The sequence below is a fragment of the Penicillium hordei genome (genome assembly GCF_028827395.1).
Source record: "Penicillium hordei strain IBT 12815 chromosome Unknown utg000001l_segment0_segment0, whole genome shotgun sequence".
NCBI lineage: Eukaryota > Fungi > Ascomycota > Eurotiomycetes > Eurotiales > Aspergillaceae > Penicillium > Penicillium hordei.
The window spans coordinates 6,739,948-6,762,732 of NW_026623142.1; the positions used below are offsets into that span (position 1 = coordinate 6,739,948).

The 22,785-nt window shown below is 48.3% G+C and overlaps 10 protein-coding genes across 10 annotated transcripts; 5 read left to right on the forward strand and 5 right to left on the reverse strand.

Moving 5' to 3' along the window:
- Positions 1–104: 104 nt before the first annotated feature.
- On the reverse strand, positions 105–2,113 carry N7537_002559 (DUF4246 domain-containing protein; the record flags this gene model as incomplete). Its single annotated transcript, XM_056893617.1, has 6 exons — positions 105–692; positions 764–1,364; positions 1,452–1,738; positions 1,788–1,866; positions 1,924–2,000; positions 2,045–2,113. The coding sequence occupies 6 exons, from the start codon at positions 2,111–2,113 to the stop codon at positions 105–107; spliced, it is 1,701 nt and encodes a 566-aa protein (XP_056758612.1).
- Positions 2,114–2,624: 511 nt separating this feature from the next.
- Positions 2,625–3,898, reverse strand: N7537_002560 (uncharacterized protein; the record flags this gene model as incomplete). The annotated part of the gene is made up of 2 exons (XM_056893618.1): positions 2,625–3,563; positions 3,623–3,898. The coding sequence occupies 2 exons, from the start codon at positions 3,896–3,898 to the stop codon at positions 2,625–2,627; spliced, it is 1,215 nt and encodes a 404-aa protein (XP_056758613.1).
- An 818-nt stretch (positions 3,899–4,716) lies between these two features.
- Positions 4,717–6,201, forward strand: N7537_002561 (uncharacterized protein; the record flags this gene model as incomplete). The annotated part of the gene is made up of 2 exons (XM_056893619.1): positions 4,717–5,352; positions 5,428–6,201. The coding sequence occupies 2 exons, from the start codon at positions 4,717–4,719 to the stop codon at positions 6,199–6,201; spliced, it is 1,410 nt and encodes a 469-aa protein (XP_056758614.1).
- An 898-nt stretch (positions 6,202–7,099) lies between these two features.
- N7537_002562 (uncharacterized protein) lies at positions 7,100–9,216 on the forward strand (the record flags this gene model as incomplete). Its single annotated transcript, XM_056893620.1, has 6 exons — positions 7,100–7,523; positions 7,578–7,694; positions 7,758–7,841; positions 7,900–7,944; positions 8,005–8,098; positions 8,148–9,216. The coding sequence occupies 6 exons, from the start codon at positions 7,100–7,102 to the stop codon at positions 9,214–9,216; spliced, it is 1,833 nt and encodes a 610-aa protein (XP_056758615.1).
- A 306-nt stretch (positions 9,217–9,522) lies between these two features.
- N7537_002563 (uncharacterized protein) lies at positions 9,523–10,073 on the forward strand (the record flags this gene model as incomplete). Its single annotated transcript, XM_056893621.1, has 2 exons — positions 9,523–9,739; positions 9,772–10,073. Coding segments are annotated over 2 exons (519 nt in total), but the record flags the coding sequence as incomplete, so codon positions are not given.
- A 799-nt stretch (positions 10,074–10,872) lies between these two features.
- Positions 10,873–12,363, forward strand: N7537_002564 (uncharacterized protein; the record flags this gene model as incomplete). The annotated part of the gene is made up of 1 exon (XM_056893622.1): positions 10,873–12,363. The coding sequence occupies one exon, from the start codon at positions 10,873–10,875 to the stop codon at positions 12,361–12,363; it is 1,491 nt and encodes a 496-aa protein (XP_056758617.1).
- Positions 12,364–12,878: 515 nt separating this feature from the next.
- Positions 12,879–15,074, forward strand: N7537_002565 (putative FAD monooxygenase; the record flags this gene model as incomplete). The annotated part of the gene is made up of 4 exons (XM_056893623.1): positions 12,879–13,013; positions 13,070–14,087; positions 14,140–14,376; positions 14,431–15,074. 4 exons carry the CDS (start codon positions 12,879–12,881, stop codon positions 15,072–15,074), a joined length of 2,034 nt encoding a protein of 677 aa, XP_056758618.1.
- Positions 15,075–15,226: 152 nt separating this feature from the next.
- On the reverse strand, positions 15,227–16,276 carry N7537_002566 (uncharacterized protein; the record flags this gene model as incomplete). The annotated part of the gene is given in 2 exon segments (XM_056893624.1): positions 15,227–15,582; positions 15,595–16,276. The coding sequence occupies 2 exon segments, from the start codon at positions 16,274–16,276 to the stop codon at positions 15,227–15,229; spliced, it is 1,038 nt and encodes a 345-aa protein (XP_056758619.1).
- Positions 16,277–17,249: 973 nt separating this feature from the next.
- Positions 17,250–19,575, reverse strand: N7537_002567 (putative acyl-CoA synthetase; the record flags this gene model as incomplete). The annotated part of the gene is made up of 4 exons (XM_056893625.1): positions 17,250–17,701; positions 17,767–18,642; positions 18,713–19,108; positions 19,197–19,575. 4 exons carry the CDS (start codon positions 19,573–19,575, stop codon positions 17,250–17,252), a joined length of 2,103 nt encoding a protein of 700 aa, XP_056758620.1.
- Positions 19,576–20,688: 1,113 nt separating this feature from the next.
- On the reverse strand, positions 20,689–21,481 carry rasB (Ras small monomeric GTPase RasB; the record flags this gene model as incomplete). Its single annotated transcript, XM_056893626.1, has 2 exons — positions 20,689–21,345; positions 21,404–21,481. The coding sequence occupies 2 exons, from the start codon at positions 21,479–21,481 to the stop codon at positions 20,689–20,691; spliced, it is 735 nt and encodes a 244-aa protein (XP_056758621.1).
- Positions 21,482–22,785: the final 1,304 nt, after the last annotated feature.

The window sequence follows — 22,785 nt, forward strand, 5'->3', positions numbered from 1 at the left end:
ACGCGCGGGTGCCGACTTACTATGTGCGAGATTAAAATATTTACTGCTACTTGTCTTCTACTGCTTTCTCATAACTTCTGAACTGAACTCGCTTTTGTGTTCCCCTACTGGAGGCGGAAGTTGCCCGTCTCAAAATTTTGGTTGAGTCTCTCCGATTTGAGCCCGTGGTCTTTCATAAGCTCCAACCTGTGCGCCTTAGCCTCGTTTATGGTCATTAGGGGGTCAATATAGCTCTGAACAATGTACTGCAATTCCAACGGTAGTCTTGACAGCACGTGATTCACAGCCTGCTGCCTCTGACCACCCCAGTCCTCCCTCTGCGGAGGCACATTGGCAGAGGAGATAACCCGCCGATGAGGATCTACTAGAAATAACGCGAGGATCTTACGGTGGCCGGGCTTGGATCGGTCGGCCAGCGAGAACGGGGAAACTCGGTTCTGGACGGTGTTAGGGAACGTGAGGAGTCGGCCTTCCTGGCAGATGACTCCGCCAAGGTCTTGTGTGACATTAGTGTTGCCACTGCCCCGGACGTCATCGCCAAAGCCGTACACCGCTTGTAGGAACTGGTCCCGCCCATGAAGGTAGTTGATGTTTATCATGTTGTCCATTCCATGTTGACGGAAACATTGAGTCCCCTCGGTGATGTTCTCGCTGTCGTAGTAGTAGATCGCGGTGGCACAAATACGCTCGTTCTGATTGGATTAGTACGGGGAGATGAATAGGTAACTGAACGGGGAGCTGGATAGGGGGACGAATCACTCACTTGCTGTCCCTCGAGGTGCCATGATCCCCCTTCATACTCGGGGTTGTTAGTGGCCAATTCGATGTTGGTCAACTTCACAATGACCTGCAGCTTCGTTTTGGGGAATTGATTCCGTAGATTGACCCTGCGCCATTGTCCAGGGAAAGTGAATTCTTGCGGTTCAGGGAGTAGAATAGGATGGGTAATTTCCCACTGCCATTTGTGTTCCCAGAACCTCTGTTCAGCCTCGTATTGCTCATCTTTGTTGTCTTTCTCAGGCCAAGTCGGTTCAGGCTGCGTATGCTCACCGAATTTGACATCCCGGTAATTTATTCTGTTGCTACAGAATTCTGTTAAGCTCTGATCCCAGAGTGGAATTGCACGGGCGATGATCTTCTCAACCACGTCATATAGCCCTTTATGGTCGATGGGATGGACATTGTTGATATACGAGACAATTCTGCAGCCGGCGTCATGAGTGAGTTCCACATCACACGGGAGCGATTGGAACTTTTCGCTGAAGACTGGAATCTCCGGGATGCGAGGGTGGCGTTCGTTGTATTTATTGAGCGGACGGCAGTTCTCGCTGGAGGGAACGGGGATCAAGTCTCCCTGTCCCACACTGCTTAGGCAGTCATCTAGGGTCGATGGTTCGATTTGCGAGAACATGAGTCTGGCCGTATCTTACCGGGAATAGCGAGGGGTTCACTAATTGACCATCTTGTTGTCAGATCCCGGGTGATAGTCTTTCTGGCCCTCTGGAATGTTCTCGAGAGGCTGCAAGGCCTCTTTTAATGCCTGCTGTAGTTCTTTTGACACGGCGGTATCGGACTTAATCACACCCACATCAAATACATGGACAAGGCCTTTCTCTTTGAAGACGCCGGCTTTCCATCGAAGCTCTTTGATAATCCAATCCATCATCTTCGGAGTCACGTACTGTCCAAGGCGGAAGATTTTATTCCGCAATTCAGCCGTGTCATCCTCATCGAAGACCTGTAGGATGTTAGAAATAAGGCAAGAAATAGCGATAAGAACTTTGCACCTTTTGATCCCATCCGGGCTCATCCGTAATCATATTCATGACACGCATCATGAGAATCTCTCGGTGAGTAATCAGGTCACTAGAGAATCTGCGTCAACTTTGAGACAGCGCCGGCAGACACACCAACGAAACATACTACATGCAGCCAAATGCATGGTGATCCTTATCCAGACTATTCCGAAACCCATTGATTCCCATACCGAAAATATTTGGCTAGCCTGTTAGCGGGTGTCATAAAAAAAAAGTTCATTTCTCACATTGGGCGCACAGTTCAAATCTATATTAAACCCCGGCATTTGAAGCTGCGGATTCGAGTTGGAAGGCATCTTGGCGTGAGAGATTTCAGGAGAAGAGTATCAATGTTGAAATTCATCTTCTTTGTGTAACTATCCCCAGGCAAAACCCAATTTCCAAGTAGAAACAGCGCTAGTTCCCGGCTTGGAGAAAACAGTGGGGGTCGATTAATCCAAGGGAGAGTATTGCGATGACAGCAAAGAGAAACAGAAGATTTTGTGGGGAAAATACAGCTTATTTTACCACTAGACCATAACAAAACCTCGGTTCCTGTTTAGGGCCTAGGGGGGCCATATCCTAGTCTGACAGATGTTATTATCTGGCGAGGGGACTACCGGTCACGTGCTATGGTAGAGATTCAAGGTTAGCGTCTTGATAAAGAAATTCCAACATGGTTTAATTCTTATTTTCTCAGTGGCCTACAGCAGAAAGGCCCACGGTTAAACCGGGCATCTGATTAATACAATTTTGGATTGATATGTTGATGTCAACTATGAGACACTTGACTTCATACACCATTATGTAGTATCCACCTCACTCTTCCTACACCTGGTTCCAGGTATTGCCGTCATACATCAATACATCCATCTCCTCCTGATGAGCAAAGTGAGTGGTTGACTGGTTTTCAACCTGGCGAAGAGCTTCCACGGACATTTGACGTAGGGTTTCCACCCTCATTTCATCATTTGAGGACCACTCATACTGCAACACCCTCTGACCACCGAAGCCGTCATCATGAGCCGGGCGATTATGGGGGAAACGGAAGTTGGAAAGAGAATTTTGTGTGGAAATTCGATCATCGTCAAGGGCACCGCTCCGGTCTTCCATTGAGATCGAAGGGGTCCCGAAATCAGCCAAATCAGCTGGGCTTCGTCTATCAGCGCACCAGTTTGGATTATCCTCAAAATCTAGGAGCCCTTGTTCCAAGTCTGAAGGCAAAGATAAGCGTGGGTCGAAAAATGGGCGCACTTTTGAGGGGCTTTCTTGGCGTGTTATCAGATGCTCGCTCTCTGAATCAAACAATTCTTCACCCGAATAGGGCACTTCACCGTCTAGCTCCCTCATAGACTGCTTGAATCCCTGGGTATACTCTCTCATAATAGGATCGTCTTGTCGGTCATTATGCTGGTTGCCATGGCTCTGATCCTCATATCCACTCTCGTGGTTGTAGTCTTCGCTTTGCAGTTCCTGGATATCCTCGGTCTCGTAGGTGGTTCCTTCATGTCCACACCAGAGGCAGAGCTTGCCATGGGTAGTGACGACTGGCATGGTGGACCCATGGAGTCCAGTAGGAGTGTCATTGTGTATGTCGTTCTGCTGACCAATGTTCTGGTCGATGCAGAGGTCAATGGCTTGGTCGGCGCTTTGGTTGTCTCTAGATCTTCCATTGAAAACATGATCCCGGGTCGGGCATATCAATACTATCGGGTCGGTTTCTGGAGTAGACAACGAGTGGGGAAGTATTGGCGGGGCGGGTCCATTCTAAGAGAATGAATCGTCAGCTTGTAATCCCAAATTGGATATGTCCGAGATGAACTAACGGATGTAGTATTCCGCTCGTTATCGGGCCCTAAAGAGCTCTGGCACGAAGTGTTGGCGTCATCCTCCATCTTCTCACTGAGCTCGAACCGCAAAGTTTTGGCTGCAGATTTAATCTTTGTAATAATCTCCTTCCATTCGCCATCGGCTTCAAATACGGTGCTGATATTCACATAAACTGGATCACGTTGTTTCTTCATCCAAACCCACTGGGTGTTGAGAGTGGTAAATGGAACAAAGCCTTGAATACCGCGCTCGTTTAGGTGACTTCGAAACATGTAGGAGAATATTTCTTCGATTTCTTTCTTGTTACAAACAAAGAATCGACACAAACAACAAAGCACCAGGCGCTTGTGTCGGTCCCATCGAAGCGTGGGTCTCTTTGGGAACTTGGTTATCTCCATCTTGAGTAACAGGGGGGATGTGTAGCAAGGACCGAAGAGTGACAGCGGAGGAAAGAGGAATAAGAAGTAGATGATTGAAAGAACAGCGTCTGGAGTTGGTTGGGCAAGAGAGATTTAAGGTAAAGATTAGAATCAGTTGGCAAACACATCGAGGTCAACAAGGGGAAGTGATGGTAACATTAACAGTTGTATACGTGATCTAGTTTACTCTACATACAAACACTCTATATTTGGTGGTACATTGGAATGGTTTCATTTCATTCTTTAGAACCAATATGCATGAAGGTGGAATTCTTATGTTCCTGAAGGGGTTTCAAGTGTAAGCACAGACTATTCGATTGAAATGAGAAGTGAGTCGGAGAAAATGATGTAGACAGAGGTTCTGCAGGGTCTGAATATAAAGACTATCCATCCATGCCTGTGGTGATTGCTGGTGTTTTAATTGTATCAGGATAGTTAAGTAGTTAGTTATTCCTTGCTTTATTTATGTAACTAGATAACTACATCCATGGATTAGTTAACTAACCTAGTCAACTAACTAGATGTTGTAACCTTAGAAGCAAGGCACCAAAGCAAGTGCGACTCAAAACGTGGAAGTTACGGTGAGGCTCAACAGGGGGTTTCCCCTCATATTCTCCACCTTTTGGAAGTCAGTTTGCTCTGCACATCTCACAGTATCAAGGGTACCGATCATGGATACCAACCACACTTCTCTAGACCGGGCCTTCATTCTCAAATTACCCGACGAGCTTTTGTGTATGATTATTAGTCCCATGACACCAATTATCGATGACCACGAATATTTACGCGAGCTTTATCAACCCTACGAGATGGCCGTTGCACTCTCTCTTGTGTGTAAACGATTTCATCGCATTACTGTGCCGTACTTGTACGCAGAGTTGGTGATAAACACTGGCGATAACACTTGGAGACGACCGACGCAAATTTCCAAGTACCTTCATCGCACCTTCAGAGAGAATCCATTGCTGTGGCAACTCTGCCGACACCTCACAGTGACCTATGACAAATCAAACATCGATCATCTCTACGCTGTAACAGATTGTCTAACCTGGCTCACTGCCGCCAAATCCTTGACCTTCTGGGGGTTGGAGGGCAAGAAGGCATGGGAGCTGCTCCAATTGGCCACCGAGCACATATCTGGTTGTAATATTCTCTCACTAGACGCCAACTACCGCTATAACCTTCACCTACCATTTGTAATAGATGCATTGGGTGATTTCAAGTCTGGATTTCTCCCCAATCTCCAAACCCTAAAACTGGGAGGTGTTTCCATCTACGGAGACCAGATATGCCAGGAAGAACTTAAGGTATGTATATGCATTTTGAGTACCCCGGTTCTATCAAACTTGTGCCGATGTACTAACAGAGTGCATGTTTTATAGGAAAAAGCAGGAACGGCCCCGTTCACGAAACTTCAGCTGCGCAGCTTTCTCCTGACTCCAAAATCCCTCGAAGCACTCGTCCGTTGGCCACGACGTCTAGAGGAATTTGAGCTGAAATATTCATCTGGGGATGACTTCGCGACCTCAGGGCTCTATAGTGATTGGAGCCTAGCAACATTGCAACCAATTCTGTACATTCACCGAAAAACTCTTCGGTCGATCAAATTATACGGCCTTCACAGGAGTGGGTTCGATGGATTTGACTTGCGCGAGTTCGAAAACCTCGAGAGACTTAGCCTCGCGTCCGACTTTTCTGGTCATCAACTCTTCAACAGGAACGCAAGTCGCGAGCCCCCTGACAGCCTTCTTGCCCCGCGCCTCCGTGTCTTCCACTGGGACTTAACACTCCTAGATCAGCAATGCGGTGAGAGCTTGCGCGACTTTGGCCAAGCAGAAGAAGATTGGCTACGACTATTCGCACGCAAGGCAATTAAACACGGATGTCCACTTGAGAGGATCGAAATCACATTTAACCCCGTTGTTGATGGGTACATCAGCATTAGCGATGAGGTGTATCCGTGGGACCGAATGGATGCTATGGGGGCTGATCTACGCCGACGCGGCATTGAAGTATCCTATAACACTCCTAGTGTTAGTAGGGAACGGTACTCGATGCTCCTTAGACGTGCCGCTGAAGACAATCCAAAGCTGGCTGCCGAAGTGGAACGAATTGGAAGTATCTTGCAAGCTAGAACTTCCTTGCCAATGACCTGAAGGAATATCAGAAACATACTACTACTTAGGTACCTAGGTACCAAGTGTATAAGATGAAGCAAACAAAAAGACCCTCGAGTCGTTGCTAAGATTTTCTACAGCTTCTAGTAAGACGTTTGTTTAGGCTTGCCCACTGATTTATATTGATTTTTTTTTTTTTTTAACTGACCTGCAAAGATTCATCGTTCGTTGTAGAACGAGAGTAGCAAATTGTGCTCCGATATGAGCTTAGGAAATCTATCGAGAAGTTCATCAACGAACCCACCGATAAAGCTTACATATCTGGGGTTTAACACCGACGTTCCTGCCTTTCGCTTAAGCAAACTCGACCTGGACATGAAGAAGAACGATTCCCCCAAGGCATAGCCGTAGTGACCGGTGATAAATTCAGAGTAAATACTTTCGTTTTCATTATGAGAGATCACGGTGGAAGGTAGCTGAGCGGTGTCACCGCTCATGATGATCTTGTTAAAGCTAGATATTACTTAAAGCAGTCACAGCACCCGGTATATCTCTGTTTCTGAACTGGCGGCTTTCTAAGATCAGAAAAAGATCGATCACTATCTAGTGGCATAGAGACGGGGATTCCTAAGCTCTTGTGGCACTATCTGTTCCACTATTTATCTTCGCTGCGACTGCGTGTGGTATTCTTGGAGATGGATCTCGTGGATAGTCTAAGTATACCTAGCAAACAAGACAAACGTAGTAAGCAAATTAAGCAAAGTAAACAAAGTAAGCAAACACAGTAACCCTGGAAGTAAAAGCGGTAAACATCATCCCTACCAGAGAGCCCAATTGTATCTCATCGACTCTTCAGCTTTCTTCCTCACTTTCCCACTCACCTATCGTGAGGCTTTTAAAGGGATCTTGGGGCTCTGACAACTTCGTTTTAGCCATCATGGCTAACCGCCTGTTTGCGTCCATGGTAGCCGTGCTTCTGGCAATCATTGCAATCTATTACCAGGAGCTTTTAGATACATTTTATCTAACTCCCAACTTAAAGGTAGTGGACTCTACGCGAGATATCACTTACCTTGGCAGTCTATCCCTTGCTGGAATTGAACATTTTCAGAACATTTTCTACGCAGAGGCACCCACGGGCCCACGACGTTTCGCAGCGCCGGTTCGAACAAGACCAGTGAAAGGGTCTGTTATTGACGCCACCCGGCCCGGTGCCTGGTGTCCGCAAGGAACGGGGGATGTACTTCCCTTCACGAGTAGTGTGACCAACATTAGCGAAAACTGTTTGAGCTTGAGAATTGCGAGACCGCCAGGAACGCAAAAAGATGCTAAGCTTCCAGTTGCGGTTTGGATCCATGGAGGTGAGTCTACAATTTGTAAGGATGTGGGCGCCAAAGAACCTAATGAGTGGACAGGTGGCCATGCTTTGGGCTCAGCTTCTGATATTCTTTACGAGCCTGACGGTTTGGTAAAATTGGCTGCTGCTGATGGGCTGCCACTAGTATATGTCGGCATAAATTATCGCTTGGGCTGTAAGTCATATATCAAGGGCCCCTGTTACTCTGCGCTAAGGCCGTGTACTGATTACACCTCAGTATTTGGCTTCGCAACTAGTGAAGCATTGATTGAGAGGAGAGAGACAAATGCAGGGCTGCGGGATCAGCGTGCTGCTTTAGAGTGTATGTATCTCGGTGCTCTTTGATCCCACAATGAAAGGCTGAAATATAGAGCAATCAGGGGTTCGCGACAACATTGAGACATTCGGCGGTGACCCCAACAGAGGTATACTTAACTACTATTTCCTAGATTTAAGCGCTGATATACTGACGTAGTATCTACTAGTGACTGTCATCGGACAAAGTGTGGGGGCTAGTGATATTGGGCTGCAGCTAACGGCCTTTGGTGGTGAGCAAGATGTCCCATTTCAGCAAGCAGTGTGAGCGAGTCCAGACCTAAATCTATCCAATGCTTATCCGGGGCTTTAGAATGATGTCAGGCGGTCCAGGACTGAACTTCAACAGCCAGCCAGACCTGGTGGCAAGTAACACGGCTGCTATTTCACAACAAGTAGGATGTGGTGGTGGCAAAGATTTGCAAACACTAGAGTGCCTTCGGGGTATTCCATTCGAACAACTAACCAACCTATCGGTTACTGCATCTCGGACAGCCCGTCCGCCTTTCGGCGAAGCATACTTTTACCCAACGATCGACTATGACTTCATTCAAGACAGACCGTCGCAGTTGACGCGCGCAGGAAAGTTCACCAAAGGAATACCAATCATAGCTTCCTGGGTCACAAATGACGGCGCTTGGTACGCACTGCCGACCACTGCGACAGACTACGAAGTTCTAGGGAGTTTCGGACTATGGCTGCACAAAGTTTCTGAATCCACGAAAGAGAAGCTCCTACACCTGTATCCTCTGGATGACTTCGTACACATGATCAAGTCAGAGCATGAGGGCCTAATTTCACCGCAGTACTATCGTGCTGCACAGATAAATCGTGACATCTGGTTCACTTGCCCTGTTCTTGATTTTACGTGGCAATACGTCAAAAATGGGGGTGTAGGAGCCTCCCAGGTACGGCTGTATGAATTCAACGAAACCAGATACACCCCAGTCTTTGATTCCATGGGTGTGTCGATGTGGGGTGTCGCTCATCTCAGTGATATCCCCTACCTATTCTACAATGACCACTTAAGGGCTGGTGCAGACAATTCTGACCCCCAGCTTGCGCTGGCCCGAGACTTCAGCCGGAAAATTATTCAGTTCGTGCATGGCATTCCTAAAGGGGCGGACGATCGACTCCAGTCATGGCCGCCTGCCTTCTCGAATCATTTTTCAAAATCTTCAACAGGCGAGGTGCCCAGTCATATCTCAGTGCGGCTGTTTGGTGGCCCTCATGGTTCAGAATCCACTACATGTAGCGACAGCACCACTGAAGCTGACATGGAAGTCATGACAGATGCTGAAAAAGCGCTTCATTGGGAAAAGTTGTTCAGTCGCTGTGCATTTCTCAATGGGCAGCAATTTAGAGAGGAAGCAGGGGTGTGATTAATAGGATGCATTGAGGTCCCTCTTGTAACGGTAGTGCCGTGAAGACTACCTGCCTACTCGTGCAGCGCCCACGACTTAGATATAGGACATGCATCAGTCAGTTCAACATCAAGCTGTCAAAATCATGTGGGATTCCTCTCTTAGTACTCGATGAATACACGACTAAATGTACTATCAATGGTGAGCATTCCTCCGCCATTGATTATAACTTGATCTTAACTCGAAAAGGATATGGTAGAATTCCTACGTATGATGGAATGGATGCAACCTAACTACAACATAAAAACTTGGCCAAGCATAGCTTGTGCCAGGACAGAGAAACTCGGACGAATCCTGTTCACCCCGTTGACCTGGGGGCCAGAAAGCGACCGTAGATGCCGCGGATGCAGGGCCTCCGGGTGGGTCAACAGGGTCAAGAGGGTCGATCTCATCAAGTTAGCCGGGCCCTTCGTGCCTATGAGAAATTATAGGACGCCTATTTATAGTATATCTCCTTTCTATACTCGACTCGAAGAAGATAGTACGGTTTGACTTCAAAACCTTTAGTATAAGGCTTATCCTCTCTACTATCCTCCCCCACTAAAATCGCTGTAGACGCCTTATATAGATTAGAGGATGGGGTAGAGCGCCGAAATACACTCTTACGGAAGCATGATATTAGAGTTCTTCCTAACACTATATACGAGCAATTTGCTGTGGTTAAATCGGCATTTATTACGGAGCTAGGCGTGCTTTTCTTCATAAACAACGTAAGACTAAATGACATCAAAGATGAGGGATGTCCGATCGCTGAGGTTCGACGCAGTGCTGGGATGTCTGAGGTTGCAAGCAAGGACTGGCTATGCTTGCGGTAGAGGAAAACCGCGGGAGAAGCCCCAAGAGAAATGTCACGAAAGAAGAATGTCTATCCCTCCTAGGTCTTTCTCTAGGGCAGTACCAGTCTACATTGTTTGCAGTGTAACAAGATTGAAGCGGCAAAGCTGGGTCTACCTAGTTTGTGGAGTTGGTGATGAGAGGACGTTCCCTCACACACACAAAGTACCGATAGCAGAGCTCTCGCCTGGATATTTTCCTGAAAACAACTTTTTTATTTGGAAAAAAAAAGGTAGGCCATATAATGCCGATGCCGTATCGCAAAAAATAGGGGGGTCCAATCAATGGTGTTCGAGTGTATTTCTTGTCGGCTCTCCTTAAAAAATTATATGTTGTAGATAACTTAGTTATGGAGCCTCGATTAAACATGGAAGATTAATAAATCCTCCGGTGTGTCGACAGAAAATAGCTACTCCAATGAGTGTCAAGTGGGTGTTGGGACCACTTTAGCGCATAAGCACTGCCCGTTGCCCAGGCGATCATGTCGATGTCTTTAGTAGAGATAGCTCAAAATCCCACATTAACATATATACGCACAGAGTAATATTTCTAACCTGCCTCGATCAATTTTAGCAGTCACGTATTTGCCCATTCTGCCATACCCATAAGCCATCTTCGCTGTCCAAGCAAGATCCAGCACATCGTCAGAAATTTAGACGCTCAGAGGCAAGATACATTGAGCGTTTTACTTGTTTTGTTCAAGAGAGGTGATATTTCATCCTTTTAAACATATGTTCCATCATCTTTCTCATCCCTTTACGGACGGAAACCCCAAAGACCATGCTTTTTCGAGATTTCTTCTTTGGAGCTCTGTCCGGGGTTTCCCTCATTGGCCCATCTGCCACCTCAAAGCGCGGCAGCTCCTTGGAACTTGTCGACGGTCCCTTCTTCACATTTCACTATAAAACCGATCGACTGTCGAGGAAGAACTGGATCGGTATCTACAGTATTTATGGCGAGGGTCCTGGCAAAGAGGACCCCATATATTGGGACTGGATGCGTGAGCCGGAAGAAACCAAGCGAATTGATGACGCCCACTTCAACTGGGGCGCCTATAAAGCCTACTTCCTGGCCGATAATGGATACAGGGTGCTTGCTGGTCCCATTGATATTTTTCTTTCTGGTGATGGACCTATATCGTTTAATGTTGAAGAATTCACGACTAAAAATGCTCGCGAGGGAGAGAGATTCGAAGCTCGCGTAAACGGCCTTTTGCACCACGCCCCGGATCCCAACACCAAGTACAGCAAGGAAAGCTCTGACGCCGACTGGGTTAGTGTATCCGAGGATGGTATCATTTTTGGAATCCCTACCGGGAGTGGTAGCTCTAAAATCACCGTTAGGGCTACTGCGTCCGACAGATCTACTGCCACCGTCGATGTCATTGTTCCAGTAGTTGCCTCTGGCAAACCCCTTGTCACTGAACTCAAGGTTCTGTCCCTAAATCTTTGGCACGGAGGCACCAAGGTCAATGACTACAACCGCAAGCAAATCTCGGCCATTGCCAATTCTGGTGCTGACATAGTCGGTCTCCAAGAAAGCACCTACGGCCACGCAACTCAGATTGCAGACGCGCTTGGTTGGCAATCGTGGCAGGGCGGGGACTCCAGCATCATCAGCCGTTATCCCATATCAGCAAAGTACGGCGCAGTCACTGAAACCAGTGTTGCTGTGCGAGTCGCTCTCGATGGTGACAATAATCAGGTCATCCTCCACAACTGCCACCCTTACGCCTACCCCTATGGGCCTTATGATCCTTGCTTCGACGGAAAAGATGCCGACGCCATAATGGACACCGAGAAGAGGGGCAGCCGTATCCGACAGATTGAAGAAATTGTCGGCGCTATGGCGGACGCTCTCGACAACGCCGACAAAGTCCCTGTGCTTTTGACCGGCGACTTCAACGCGCCCTCTCACCTCGACTGGACTGATGAGACAAATTCATCTCACTGCGGTATTGGACAGTTTGACTGGCCCACCTCCAAGGTGCCTATTGACGCTGGCTTGATCGACGCCTACCGTGAGCTCCATCCAGATCCTGCCGTTGACCCGGCCAACACTTGGTCTCCCATCTACCTTAACAACGAGAATTATAATGGCCGTAAGGAGCCCATGGACCGCATCGACTTTGTATATTATAAGGGGAACCTGACTCCCGAGAAGTCCGAGACTTACATGGTTGGAGACCCTAAGCCCGAGCCGGACCACTCCGATAACGAGTGGCCCACCGATCACAAGGGCGTCCTTGTCACGTTCAAAATTTCAACCTAACATTCAATAAATGGTTCAGATAGTGTAGAGTGCTAACTTGCTTACCGTATGCATACTCCATAAGGATAGTCGCCCGCTTATACGGCCTAATTTTGCCTTTTTGGTCTTTTTAGTAGTCTTTTTTTATATATATTTAGGGACTATAGAGTATGATTTGGGCTATATAGTTGTGAGATTCGCTAGAGGCATGGGTTTTATGTATTAAAGGAACCTCCGCACTGGATCGAAAAATAAGACGTGTCTCGTGTAATATACGTGGATGCTCGTCGTGCCGTACCCGCGAGGGGTATACGCTTGGAGGCAACTGCCCATTTTTGATATCTCCCAGCATCCGAAAGTATCAGAACTTCAGATTCTTTCCGGAATAGCACCCGACCTATCAAACGAAGTATCTCAGCAGGTCCCCGGTGGGTCGCGGGGTAACCTCCTAGCGCTTCCCCCACTTTCTAAGGGCCGTTCAGAATGGTGAAAAGATATCAAATTCACATGTCTGATCTGAAATTCCCAATCTCAACATGATCGATACACCAGATAAAGAGGACTATGTGGATGTTCTCATTGTCGGTGCTGGGCCAGCGGGGCTCATGCTAGCCAACTGGCTAAGCCGCTGCGGAGTCAAAGCCCGTATAGTGGACAAGCGTGGTTCAAAGGTACGCTCTGGTACAAATATGAGGACTAAATTGCCCGTATACTGACTTCAGTGCAGGTCTTCAACGGCCAAGCGGATGGTCTGCAATGTCGCACTCTGGAAATCTTTGACTCTTTTGATTTTGCCCACCGAGCATGGCGTGAGGCAAACCATATGTTGGAGATATGTCTTTGGAATCCTGACAAAAATGGCCGTCTTCAACGAAGTGATCGTATTCCCGACACTATCCCGGGGATTAGTCGTTTCCAACAGGTCGTGCTACACCAGGGTCGCATCGAGCGGTTCTTCCTCGATTCAATCAAGGAGCATAGTGACATCCGTGTTGAGCGTGGTGTGTTGCCCACATCCTTCGATTTTGACGAAGCAAAAGCAGGCAATTTCGAGGACTATCCTATCTGTGTTAAACTTCGTACCTTGGCCGAGGAAGAATCCACGCCTCAGCAACGGCAGCAGCATCAGAAATCTTCCGATGGTCGGCAAACAGTGGTGGAGGATGGCCTTTTCCGAAGTAACTTGGTTGCTGATGACACCGAGGACCTCATCCAGGCGACAGAGGCTAAAGAAACCCCCAGCCAAGTGGAGCACATCAAGGCTAAATTTCTGGTCGGCTGTGACGGTGCCCACTCGTGGGTGCGTCGTCAGGTTGGTTTTAGCTTGGAAGGTAGCTCAACCGATTATATCTGGGGTGTGCTCGACATCGTCCCCATCACGGATTTCCCTGATATTCGCCATCGATGCGCCATTCACTCTGCGGATGCGGGTAGCTTGATGGTCATTCCCCGCGAGAATAAACTTGTTCGACTCTACATTCAGCTCCAGGCGACGGATTGTCAGAAGAATGGCTCCAAAGCTGATCGCTCCTGGATCACCCCCGAGATCATCCTCAGGTCTGCACAGCGCATCGTGCACCCATATAAGCTCGACTACGCGTATTGCGACTGGTGGACTGCGTATCAGATTGGACAGCGAGTGAGTGACAAATTTTCGCAAAGTGATCGTGTCTTCCTAGCAGGTGATGCTGTCCATACGCACTCTCCCAAGGCTGGACAGGGTATGAATGTCAGTATGCAGGATAGTAAGTTTTTGCATACCGGCGTGCTTAATATTAATACTCACATTTCAAATAGCGTATAACCTGGGATGGAAGCTCGCGCATGTGATAAATGGCCTTAGCGAACCGTCGATTCTCCAAACGTATGAGTCTGAGAGGAAACAAATCGCACAGGAATTGATCGCTTTCGATCACCGCTTTTCACGACTTTTCTCTGGTCGCCCGGCCAAGGATATCATGGATGAAGAGGGTGTCAGCATGGAAGAATTCAAAAGGGCTTTTGAGAAAGGAAATGAGTTTGCAAGTGGCATAGGTGAGCGTATTAAATTACTCGAGGAGTCACCAGTACTAACTCCATTTTTTGTAGCTGTCAACTATGCTGCCAGTATTCTCGTGGCAAAGGTAACGGGTGTCACGGAACAAGGCAATAACGCGATCATCAGCAAGCCAGAGCTGGCTACAAAGATTGATATCGGCAAACGTATACCTAGTTTCAAAGTTTTGAATCATGCCGATGCACGCCCATGGCATCTGCAGGAGTTATTGAAGAGTAACGGGCGCTGGCGTGTGATAGTTTTCCCTGGACGACTCACCGAGTCCCAAAATACGGAACGTTTCGAAAGATTAGGCGCCTCTTTGGGACGGTCAGATTCCTTCATTCGCCAGTTCACACCACCAGACAAGCCTATCGATAGCGTGATCGAGGTGTTGACGGTTCATTCCGGATCACGAAGAGATATCGAACTTCTCGATCTTCCGGAGGCGTTCCATCCCCACCACGGTGACATGGGATGGGATTACTGGAAAGTCTTTGTCGATGAGGAGTCTTATCACGAGGGACATGGTCAAGCTTATGCCAATTATGGCATTGATCAGAACCGCGGCGTTAGTGTCATTATTCGCCCTGATCAGTATGTTAGCTGGGTCGGAGAGGTCGATGACTACGAGCAGATGTCGCGATTCTTCGCTAGCTTCATGAAACAACAGGCTGCCGGCAATCATGCTCTATAGAGAGGATGGGAGCAACCGCTTGATAGTGGATCATCAGATCCATTGCCCTATATAAAGAAAGTGATACATAGCGGCCTAGCCCACGTACGTGTTTTTAAGCTAGGCAAAGCATTTATACTTGTGGTTACTAGCAACAAAAGGCCGAGCCAAGATCAACAAAACAGCCCACAAGCACCAGCAGTCAAAGTGCCAAAGACACCAACGGGAGCCATGCCCTGGGCATAACCCAAAGCAAGCATCCCGGTAGTGACCTCAGTACAGCCAACATCACAGAACCAACTTCCTTTGCACTTGATCTCAAAAGAGAGTTGTGACTGGATGGAATTATCATGAGTAATAACAATCTGTCCACTCTTCGGATACTTATACCCAATCCAATATGTAGGAACTCCCCACTGCTGCGAGTAGGTAGTCTTCTCATACCAAGACTTCGAAACCTGAGGACCAGCAGTACCATGCAAGAACTTAGCGACAGCATCACTGCGAGACTTTGCGTCATTCTTCTCCCCTGCAAACATACAATCGTAAGATATTGTGCAGGAGTCAGAAACAGCAAAATCCGTCTTCCTGCATCCATTTCCCTCAATAGCATCATAAACACTATGAAAGGCATCGCTCGGGTTCATAAGTCTCAGCTTATCCTTGTACAAATTGGAAGTGTCAACATAGATTGCATCGGACGAGAGAGTCAGTGACGAGGTCGTCTTTCCAGCTGGGGGAGCCGGAGCCGGAGCAGGACTCGGTCGAGTCTCGGTCTTGTGGTCGCAGATATACGCTGACGCGCATTCGGTGCCATCGTCTAGAATGTAGATCCCGCGCTCGTGGTGACCACGACATCCAAACCCATGAGGTTCGAAGGTATGGCCTGCGAGCCCAGCGAATTGATCGTTCGAATCAGGGATTGAGGGATCGATCACGATGGAGAACTCATCCCCGTTTGGCATCTTACGCTTCAATCCCTTTGTTCGCCAGGGATACGACCCGTCCCAGGGGACATCGGTCATCATGTCCGGTGTCACCCATTTCCCTCGTGTTCCTTGGAACGCCCATGGAGCAGCGTGGTAATACATGATTTGGCGCGAGGTGGAATCGCCATTGGGTGGGTGGATTCCACAATCTGCCAGGACGACACGCTCTTCTGGGCGATACTCGGCCAGGGCGAAGGAGGCAAGAGTGATGATGGTGAGAAGGGTTATATGCATTTTGGGGGATAATTGATCTGTTGTTTGGTCTTGTTTTTGTTCTGATTGCTGGCCTGTGATACAAACCCCAAATCTAGGGTCATTGTCAAGGTATTTATATAGACAGAGCCCTTGACATATCGATAAACGAGCTGAAGTATCGTGCCCAGCTGCAGTCTGCCACCTCAAGTTGTCGAAGAATCAGCAGAGCATTCAGGATCGTATCGGCACCGCCGACAGATTGAGGGAAATTATAAGCGGAGTTTTCATGGGAAAGTCTTGGAATCAGAATTAACCTTCCACCTGGGCCTAGAGAATGGAATAGTGGGCTGTTATCTCAGTCCAGTCAGCTCGGAGACCCCGGCCTCGACCTTTTTCTGCGGGCGTGTCGTATTATCGTATTTCTTTCTGCGGGCTTTTCCAGAAGGATAGGTCACAATATTTGTTGCAGCTTTGAGTCTTTTAGAAAAGAGGTAAAAGAGGTAAAAGAGGTAAAAGAGGTAAACCCCAGAGTTGCAAGCTCCATCCATTTGTCCTTTAACGTTTCCACTTTATTCAAAAGTCTCGAAATTCAAAAGCCCCAAGAAAAAAAACGTATTTCTAATGCCTGCCCAGGTGTAGATTTTGTATATATTTTGTATAGATTTTGTCTAACCCATTCTGGAGAACATCGGACTTACAGCAGGTAGCCATTCTGGGTCATAAAATGCATCTGAAAAAGCTTTGAGAGTCTCCATGCTAAAACTCACATCTTTTGTTAAAGCTTCATTTATCAGACACTATCCTTTCCGTTTGACTATGATGATAAGATAAGATGCTGAAGCCTAATAGCTTCTTCCCGAAATTCCCCCCCTTTGATGCCCATCTTCAACCGAAATATGCAATCAGTCCATATGCCTCGAGGCATTAATCTACCACTCTCTCCTTTCATTCAAGTGCCAGTCCAAAAAAAAAACCACTCTAAGCTGTAGTATGGGGCCATGACCACATCCATCTAAAGTTTTGCCTTTCCGACCCCATTCGCCTTGGCTTTCTCCTCAAAGTACTCCCTAACCCTCTCCCTCGCAACAGAAACAACCTCCGCATCCTCAACAGTAGGCGGTACACTAACCTCCGCCCTGTACTCCCCCTTCACCTCGATCTCAACAAGCTCTCTAAGAACACGCCTAAGCGTCTTCCCACTCCGCGTCTTGGGGATCATTCCCCGACCCTGTATAATCCCACCTAGCGACGCAATAGCCCCGATCTGTTCTCGAACCAGCGCGTTAATCTCGGCAAATAACTGCGGGCTAGGTGTTGCCGGAAGAGTCCCAGATTCTCCAGGGATCACGCCAGCTTTGGGCTGGATGAATGCGAAAGGAAGGTGGCCTTTCAGCGGGTCGGGGATGCCGACAACGCTTGCTTCGCTGATCGATGGGTGCGAGAGGATTGCTTGTTCAATGGATCCTGTAGGAATGAGTCAGATCATGTATCCTCGGATCATGACGCTGGGGAGCGAAGAATATCCTTACCGGTACTGAACCGATGCGCGGCAACATTGATGATATCGTCACTTCGCGACATAACATGAACGTATCCATCCTTATCAACCATGCCCGCATCGCCGGTATCAACCCAGCGGCCATTGAACCGCTTAAGATACCCACGGTAAAACCGCTCCTCGTCCTCGAAGAGGGTTGTGAATGCCGACGGGGCGAGCGGTGGGGTCATAACAATATTGCCCATTGTGCCGCGGGGGACTTCACTACCTTCGTCATCGACGATGCGGACGTCAAACCCAGGCATTGGGAAGCCTGCTGAGCCGGGACGGGTCGCAAGGGGAGGATGATCTGGCCCAGATGCCAGATTAGCGAGGGCAGCGCTGCCATTCAACGCAATACCCGTAATCGGAGATCCGGATTCAGATGACCACCAGTTATCAACAACAAGCGCACCATCCGCTGCATACTTACCAAGCAGATCTTGGTATGAGCTAACAATACTGGGCTCGCTACGCTCACCGGCGAGGAAAAGCGCACGGAGAGATTTCAATCCTCCACGCTTTCCGACCTCGCCGATAAGCTTGTCCTCCGGGTCATCTTTCCGGATAGCTCGCATGGCAGTTGGGGCCGTGAAGAGCGCATTTACATGGTGTTTCTCGATGATGCGCCAGAACGTTCCTGCGTCTGGCGTGCCGACAGGCTTGCCTTCGAATAGGACGGTTGTGGCGCCGACTAGCAGCGGCGCATAGAGAATGTACGAGTGTCCGACAACCCAGCCTATGTCTGATGCGCAGAACATTGTGTCGCCGGGACCTTTTATCCCAAAGAGGGATTTTATGGAGAGTTCCAGGCCCACGGCGTGTCCGCCTGCTTCGCGGAGGACGCCTTTAGGGAGGCCAGTTGTTCCTGTAGAAATATGTTAGTATAAACAGAACAAATTTACCAGGCACCAGATTTGGTTCTGAGATTCACTCACCACTTGTATAAATGATATAAAGTGCGTCCGTACTCTTCACGGGAACAGGTCCAGCCTTAAGCCCACGGAACCGTGCACTCTTAACGAGTCTCTGCCAATTACGCTGTCCACCACGCTTATCAGGCTGGTTCCACCGCAGTTGGTCACGCTGCCAGACAATGACCCTGCTCGGCTTGAAGCGGCTTGCCTTGACCGCGCCCTCGACAAGCGGTCGGTAGGAAACGGGTCCCTTGGACCCCTCTATTCCGCATGACGCTGTCATTATAGCTCTCGGGCGCGCGGCCTCGATGCGCTGCGCTAGAGCTTGCGGGGCGAAGCCGCCGAATACGGCGGCGTGTATTGCTCCTAAACGGGTTATTGCCAACGCGGCTATTAAAGCCGCGGGGATCATTGGCACTAGATGCGATACTTGGTTAGTTTGGGATTCCTGCTTTTCATCCATTCCTCACTCATGGTGGCATCACGAAGTTGTTGGTTTGCCTACTGTAAATAATAACAACATCGCCCTTTTGTACCCCTTCCTCCCTAAGTACACCGGCCAGAACCTCCACCTCATCGAGTAGGCGGGAATAAGTATACTTCTCCGTTACACCTGTAACTGGTGATTCCCATACAATTGCAACATTGTCGCCATGGCCCGCGAGCACATGTCGATCGACACAATTGTAGGTTGTGGAGATCTCGCCGTCAGCGAACCAGGACCAGTGCTCATGCTTGGTTCCGCTCGGTAGGGATTTTGTCTGCCGTGTGAGGGCACGTGAAGGCTTGCGGTGCCAGTGGAGTCTGGCCGCGTGATGCGACCAGAAGGTTTCTGGGTCGCCAAGGGAATGTGAGTGGGTTGTTGGTTGGGGGTGCGGAGACATGTTGGATAGAATTTGGACTTGGATCCGGATGGATATGATAGGGGAAGTGGCAAACTTATTTGCCTTGTGATTTGATAGAAGAAGCTAAGAGAGAAACAAGTTACACAAGACAGAGAAATTTTGCACCAAAGTACTCTGAAGCCCTGATATGGAGTGCTTCTACCCGAGGTCTTTCGGATCCAACGGTGCGATTGGCACGGGGAGATGGAAGTTAAGACCTGTAGGATCGACAAAAGACATTTTAGGGGTTTGCCATTTGCGGAGAAAGGAGAGGTGAAGCTGTGCAGGTGAGATCCCCCCCCTCCCCGGATGCAGCCGAGGCGAGTCCGTGCTTTTTCCCCCGCACTTTCTTTGGTACCCGTGGTGTACCCAGTGTGTACTTAGTGTGTACTCAAGTGCACCAAGAGTATACCTCATGCACAGTATCAAGTACAACCTGGAATGAGGTACTGCATTCGTACCCCCAGTACTTTGGCGGTATTTTCGGATCTTTCAAGTTATTACCAAGAACACCTTTATCAATTGTCTATATCGCAAAAAAATGGCTGAAAAATGAATCAAATAAAACAAGCTCAGTCGTAGGGTATCATATCGAAATGCCTGCTAATGCGCGACTGCGATCTTCTGGCTTCGTCGCCTGGGGGGGGGGGAGGGGGGGGTGTGTTTTTTTTTTCTTCTTTCGGGGCGCTCCGATGCGTGTCTGAAAGATTTCTCCGATCGCGCCTTATCAAATAAGCAGAGACCGAAGAAGAGGGACGATCGTCAAGGGAAAAAAAGGGGAGCTTGTGGAAATCTAGACAGCCAGTCTGCATGCCTCGGCGCATTTCAAAAGAGCAAAACAAAGCCAAAACAAAAAAAAAAAGTCTTGCGCTCAAGGCTTGCAGAACACTGGCCTCAATCCCCACGCCAGTTCTCAAGCTCTTTAGAATGCGAGCGTAAAGGGGGTAGCATGGCAAGGACCACCGACGCCGAACGAGGTAACCAAAAGATAGAACCCTCCAGATGCACCCAGGACCAAAAAGGAAGAGAGGAAGAGAGAGAAAAAAATAGAGAAGTAACAGCCATTATCTCAGTGAGCAAGAAATCCAACGCCTCGCGGATAGAGCCGACGGATCACAAGAGAGTACACTGGAGCCGACTGCGATGCCGCGACCGATCGGGCCGGAAGGACTTGGGATATTCGGGGCCTGCGTCGCGATCGCGGTGGCCTGATCCGAAGCCTGTCGGGCGGCGGTCTGCGCCACGGCCGCCTGCCGCCTGCTGTCGCTGCTGGCGCAGCATGCGGACAACGTCATAGAAGGCCTTTTCCACATTTATACAGTTCTTAGCGGATGCCTCGACAAACTCACATCCCAGCTCCTTGGCCAATGCTTGACCTTCCTGTGCTGAGACTGCGCGCTCGACGGCCTTGTCGCTCTTATTGCCGACTAGCATAACGGGGACGGGCATTGCGGGACCCGATGAGGCGTTCATGGGCGAGTTCAAATAACTGGGGCCGGAGGGGGAACCGGAGCTGGACGATTCCTTGACCATCTTAATTTGGTTGTAGAATTTTGTGATGCGGGAGAAGGAGGCGCGCGAGGTGATGCTGTACACCAATACGAAGCCCTCGCCATCCCGGATCCACTGGTCTCGTAGCGCGGTATATTCTTCCTGGCCCGCTGTGTCCAGCACCTCGAGCATACACGACTGTTGATCGATCACGACTTGTTTGCGATATGAATCCTCGATAGTTGGATCGTATGTTTCGACAAAGTGATTAAGGCACAACTAGAAGTAGCAGATTTAGTGAAATTTCTTTGCCTCGGATGTCAAGGGCTCGACCAACCTGAATGGTTAGGGCGGTCTTCCCAACACCTCCGTCTCCCAACACCACCAGCTTGTACAACGTCATTTTTCCAGCCATGGCGGGCAACTGGAATTGAGAGCAGATAAAAAAAAAAGAAAGACAATCAACCTAGAGAAGTCAGCAATATTCATAGCGGTACAGCTTGCCGACGACCTACCTATAATTATTTCAGGGAAAAGAGGGGGAAGGGTCGAAATCGCAAGGAGGGGGAAAAGGTGTTGAAGTGGCCCACGTTCCAGGCGGGGGGGCGAAAAAGAAAAGCGGGAGCTTCCACGCGATTCACAGCAACCCCCAATTGTTGCTGGGAGAATGACGCAAAGGGGGGAGATATAGAAAGGGAGAAAGAAAAGGTCGAAAAGAGGGATTAGGGGAGGGAAAAAAAAGAGATAGGAAGAAGAGAGGGGGAGGACCAGTGTGCGAAGTCTGGTCCGGGGGGCTGGAACGAAGTGGAGAGAGGGGTTCAAGGGAATATAAGGAGATATTAGGGAGATATTAACATATAGGAATATTAGAGAATATAGAACAGAATATGTACAATGTAGAATAGAATAGAATAGAACATATAGAATATAAATGATCAGAGAACAGATGAATTTCGTACTTTCCCTGACATCCATCCCTGTTCTCTTCTTCTACTCTACTTTTTCTACACTGAACCAACTCCGAGACCGTTTCGGATGGGAAAAATATAAAAAACAATAAAAAACAATAAAAAAAATTAAAAAAAAACGAAAGCTAAAGCTAAACCTCTTAAATGGCAAAGAGACAGGCAAATCCATTCCGACTGGTAGGAATTTTATAAATAAGGAGAAAAGCCAAGTGACAGCTCCATGAAGTCATACATTTTCTTTTTTACTCCGTACATTTCCCAATATCCACATTGTAGCCTCTATATCCGTCCGTTTATCCTTTGCATTCATCTTAATATACAGTCTAAACTAGAATTAAAAATTGCATTTGAACCTATAGATCAGACGATCTCGGAGGGAGGTGAAAATCCCCCCAAAAATAATACCAAAAGAAACCCCAAGGAACAGTGGAAAAGACAAACGAGAGAGAAACGTCCAAGAAAAAGCCCAGGTCCCGAAGCTCCACAGTAAAAAGGAGAAGCGCACAGGCCACAGTGGATAGTCCCGGATACACTTGGCTGAAGCTCATTTCCTTACCGGGAGAGGAAGCTGAGCTTTCTTATTTATTTGGAATTCAAAGTTTGGTTAACCGAGAACCTGTGACGGAGGATTTACCGATATCGATATACTCAAGTCTCAAAGGGCATGTATTCCGTCCAATCTACACGTGGACACGATCTATGGTTTGACCTAAACTTTGGAGTACTTTGGAGTACTCCGGAGTAGATTATA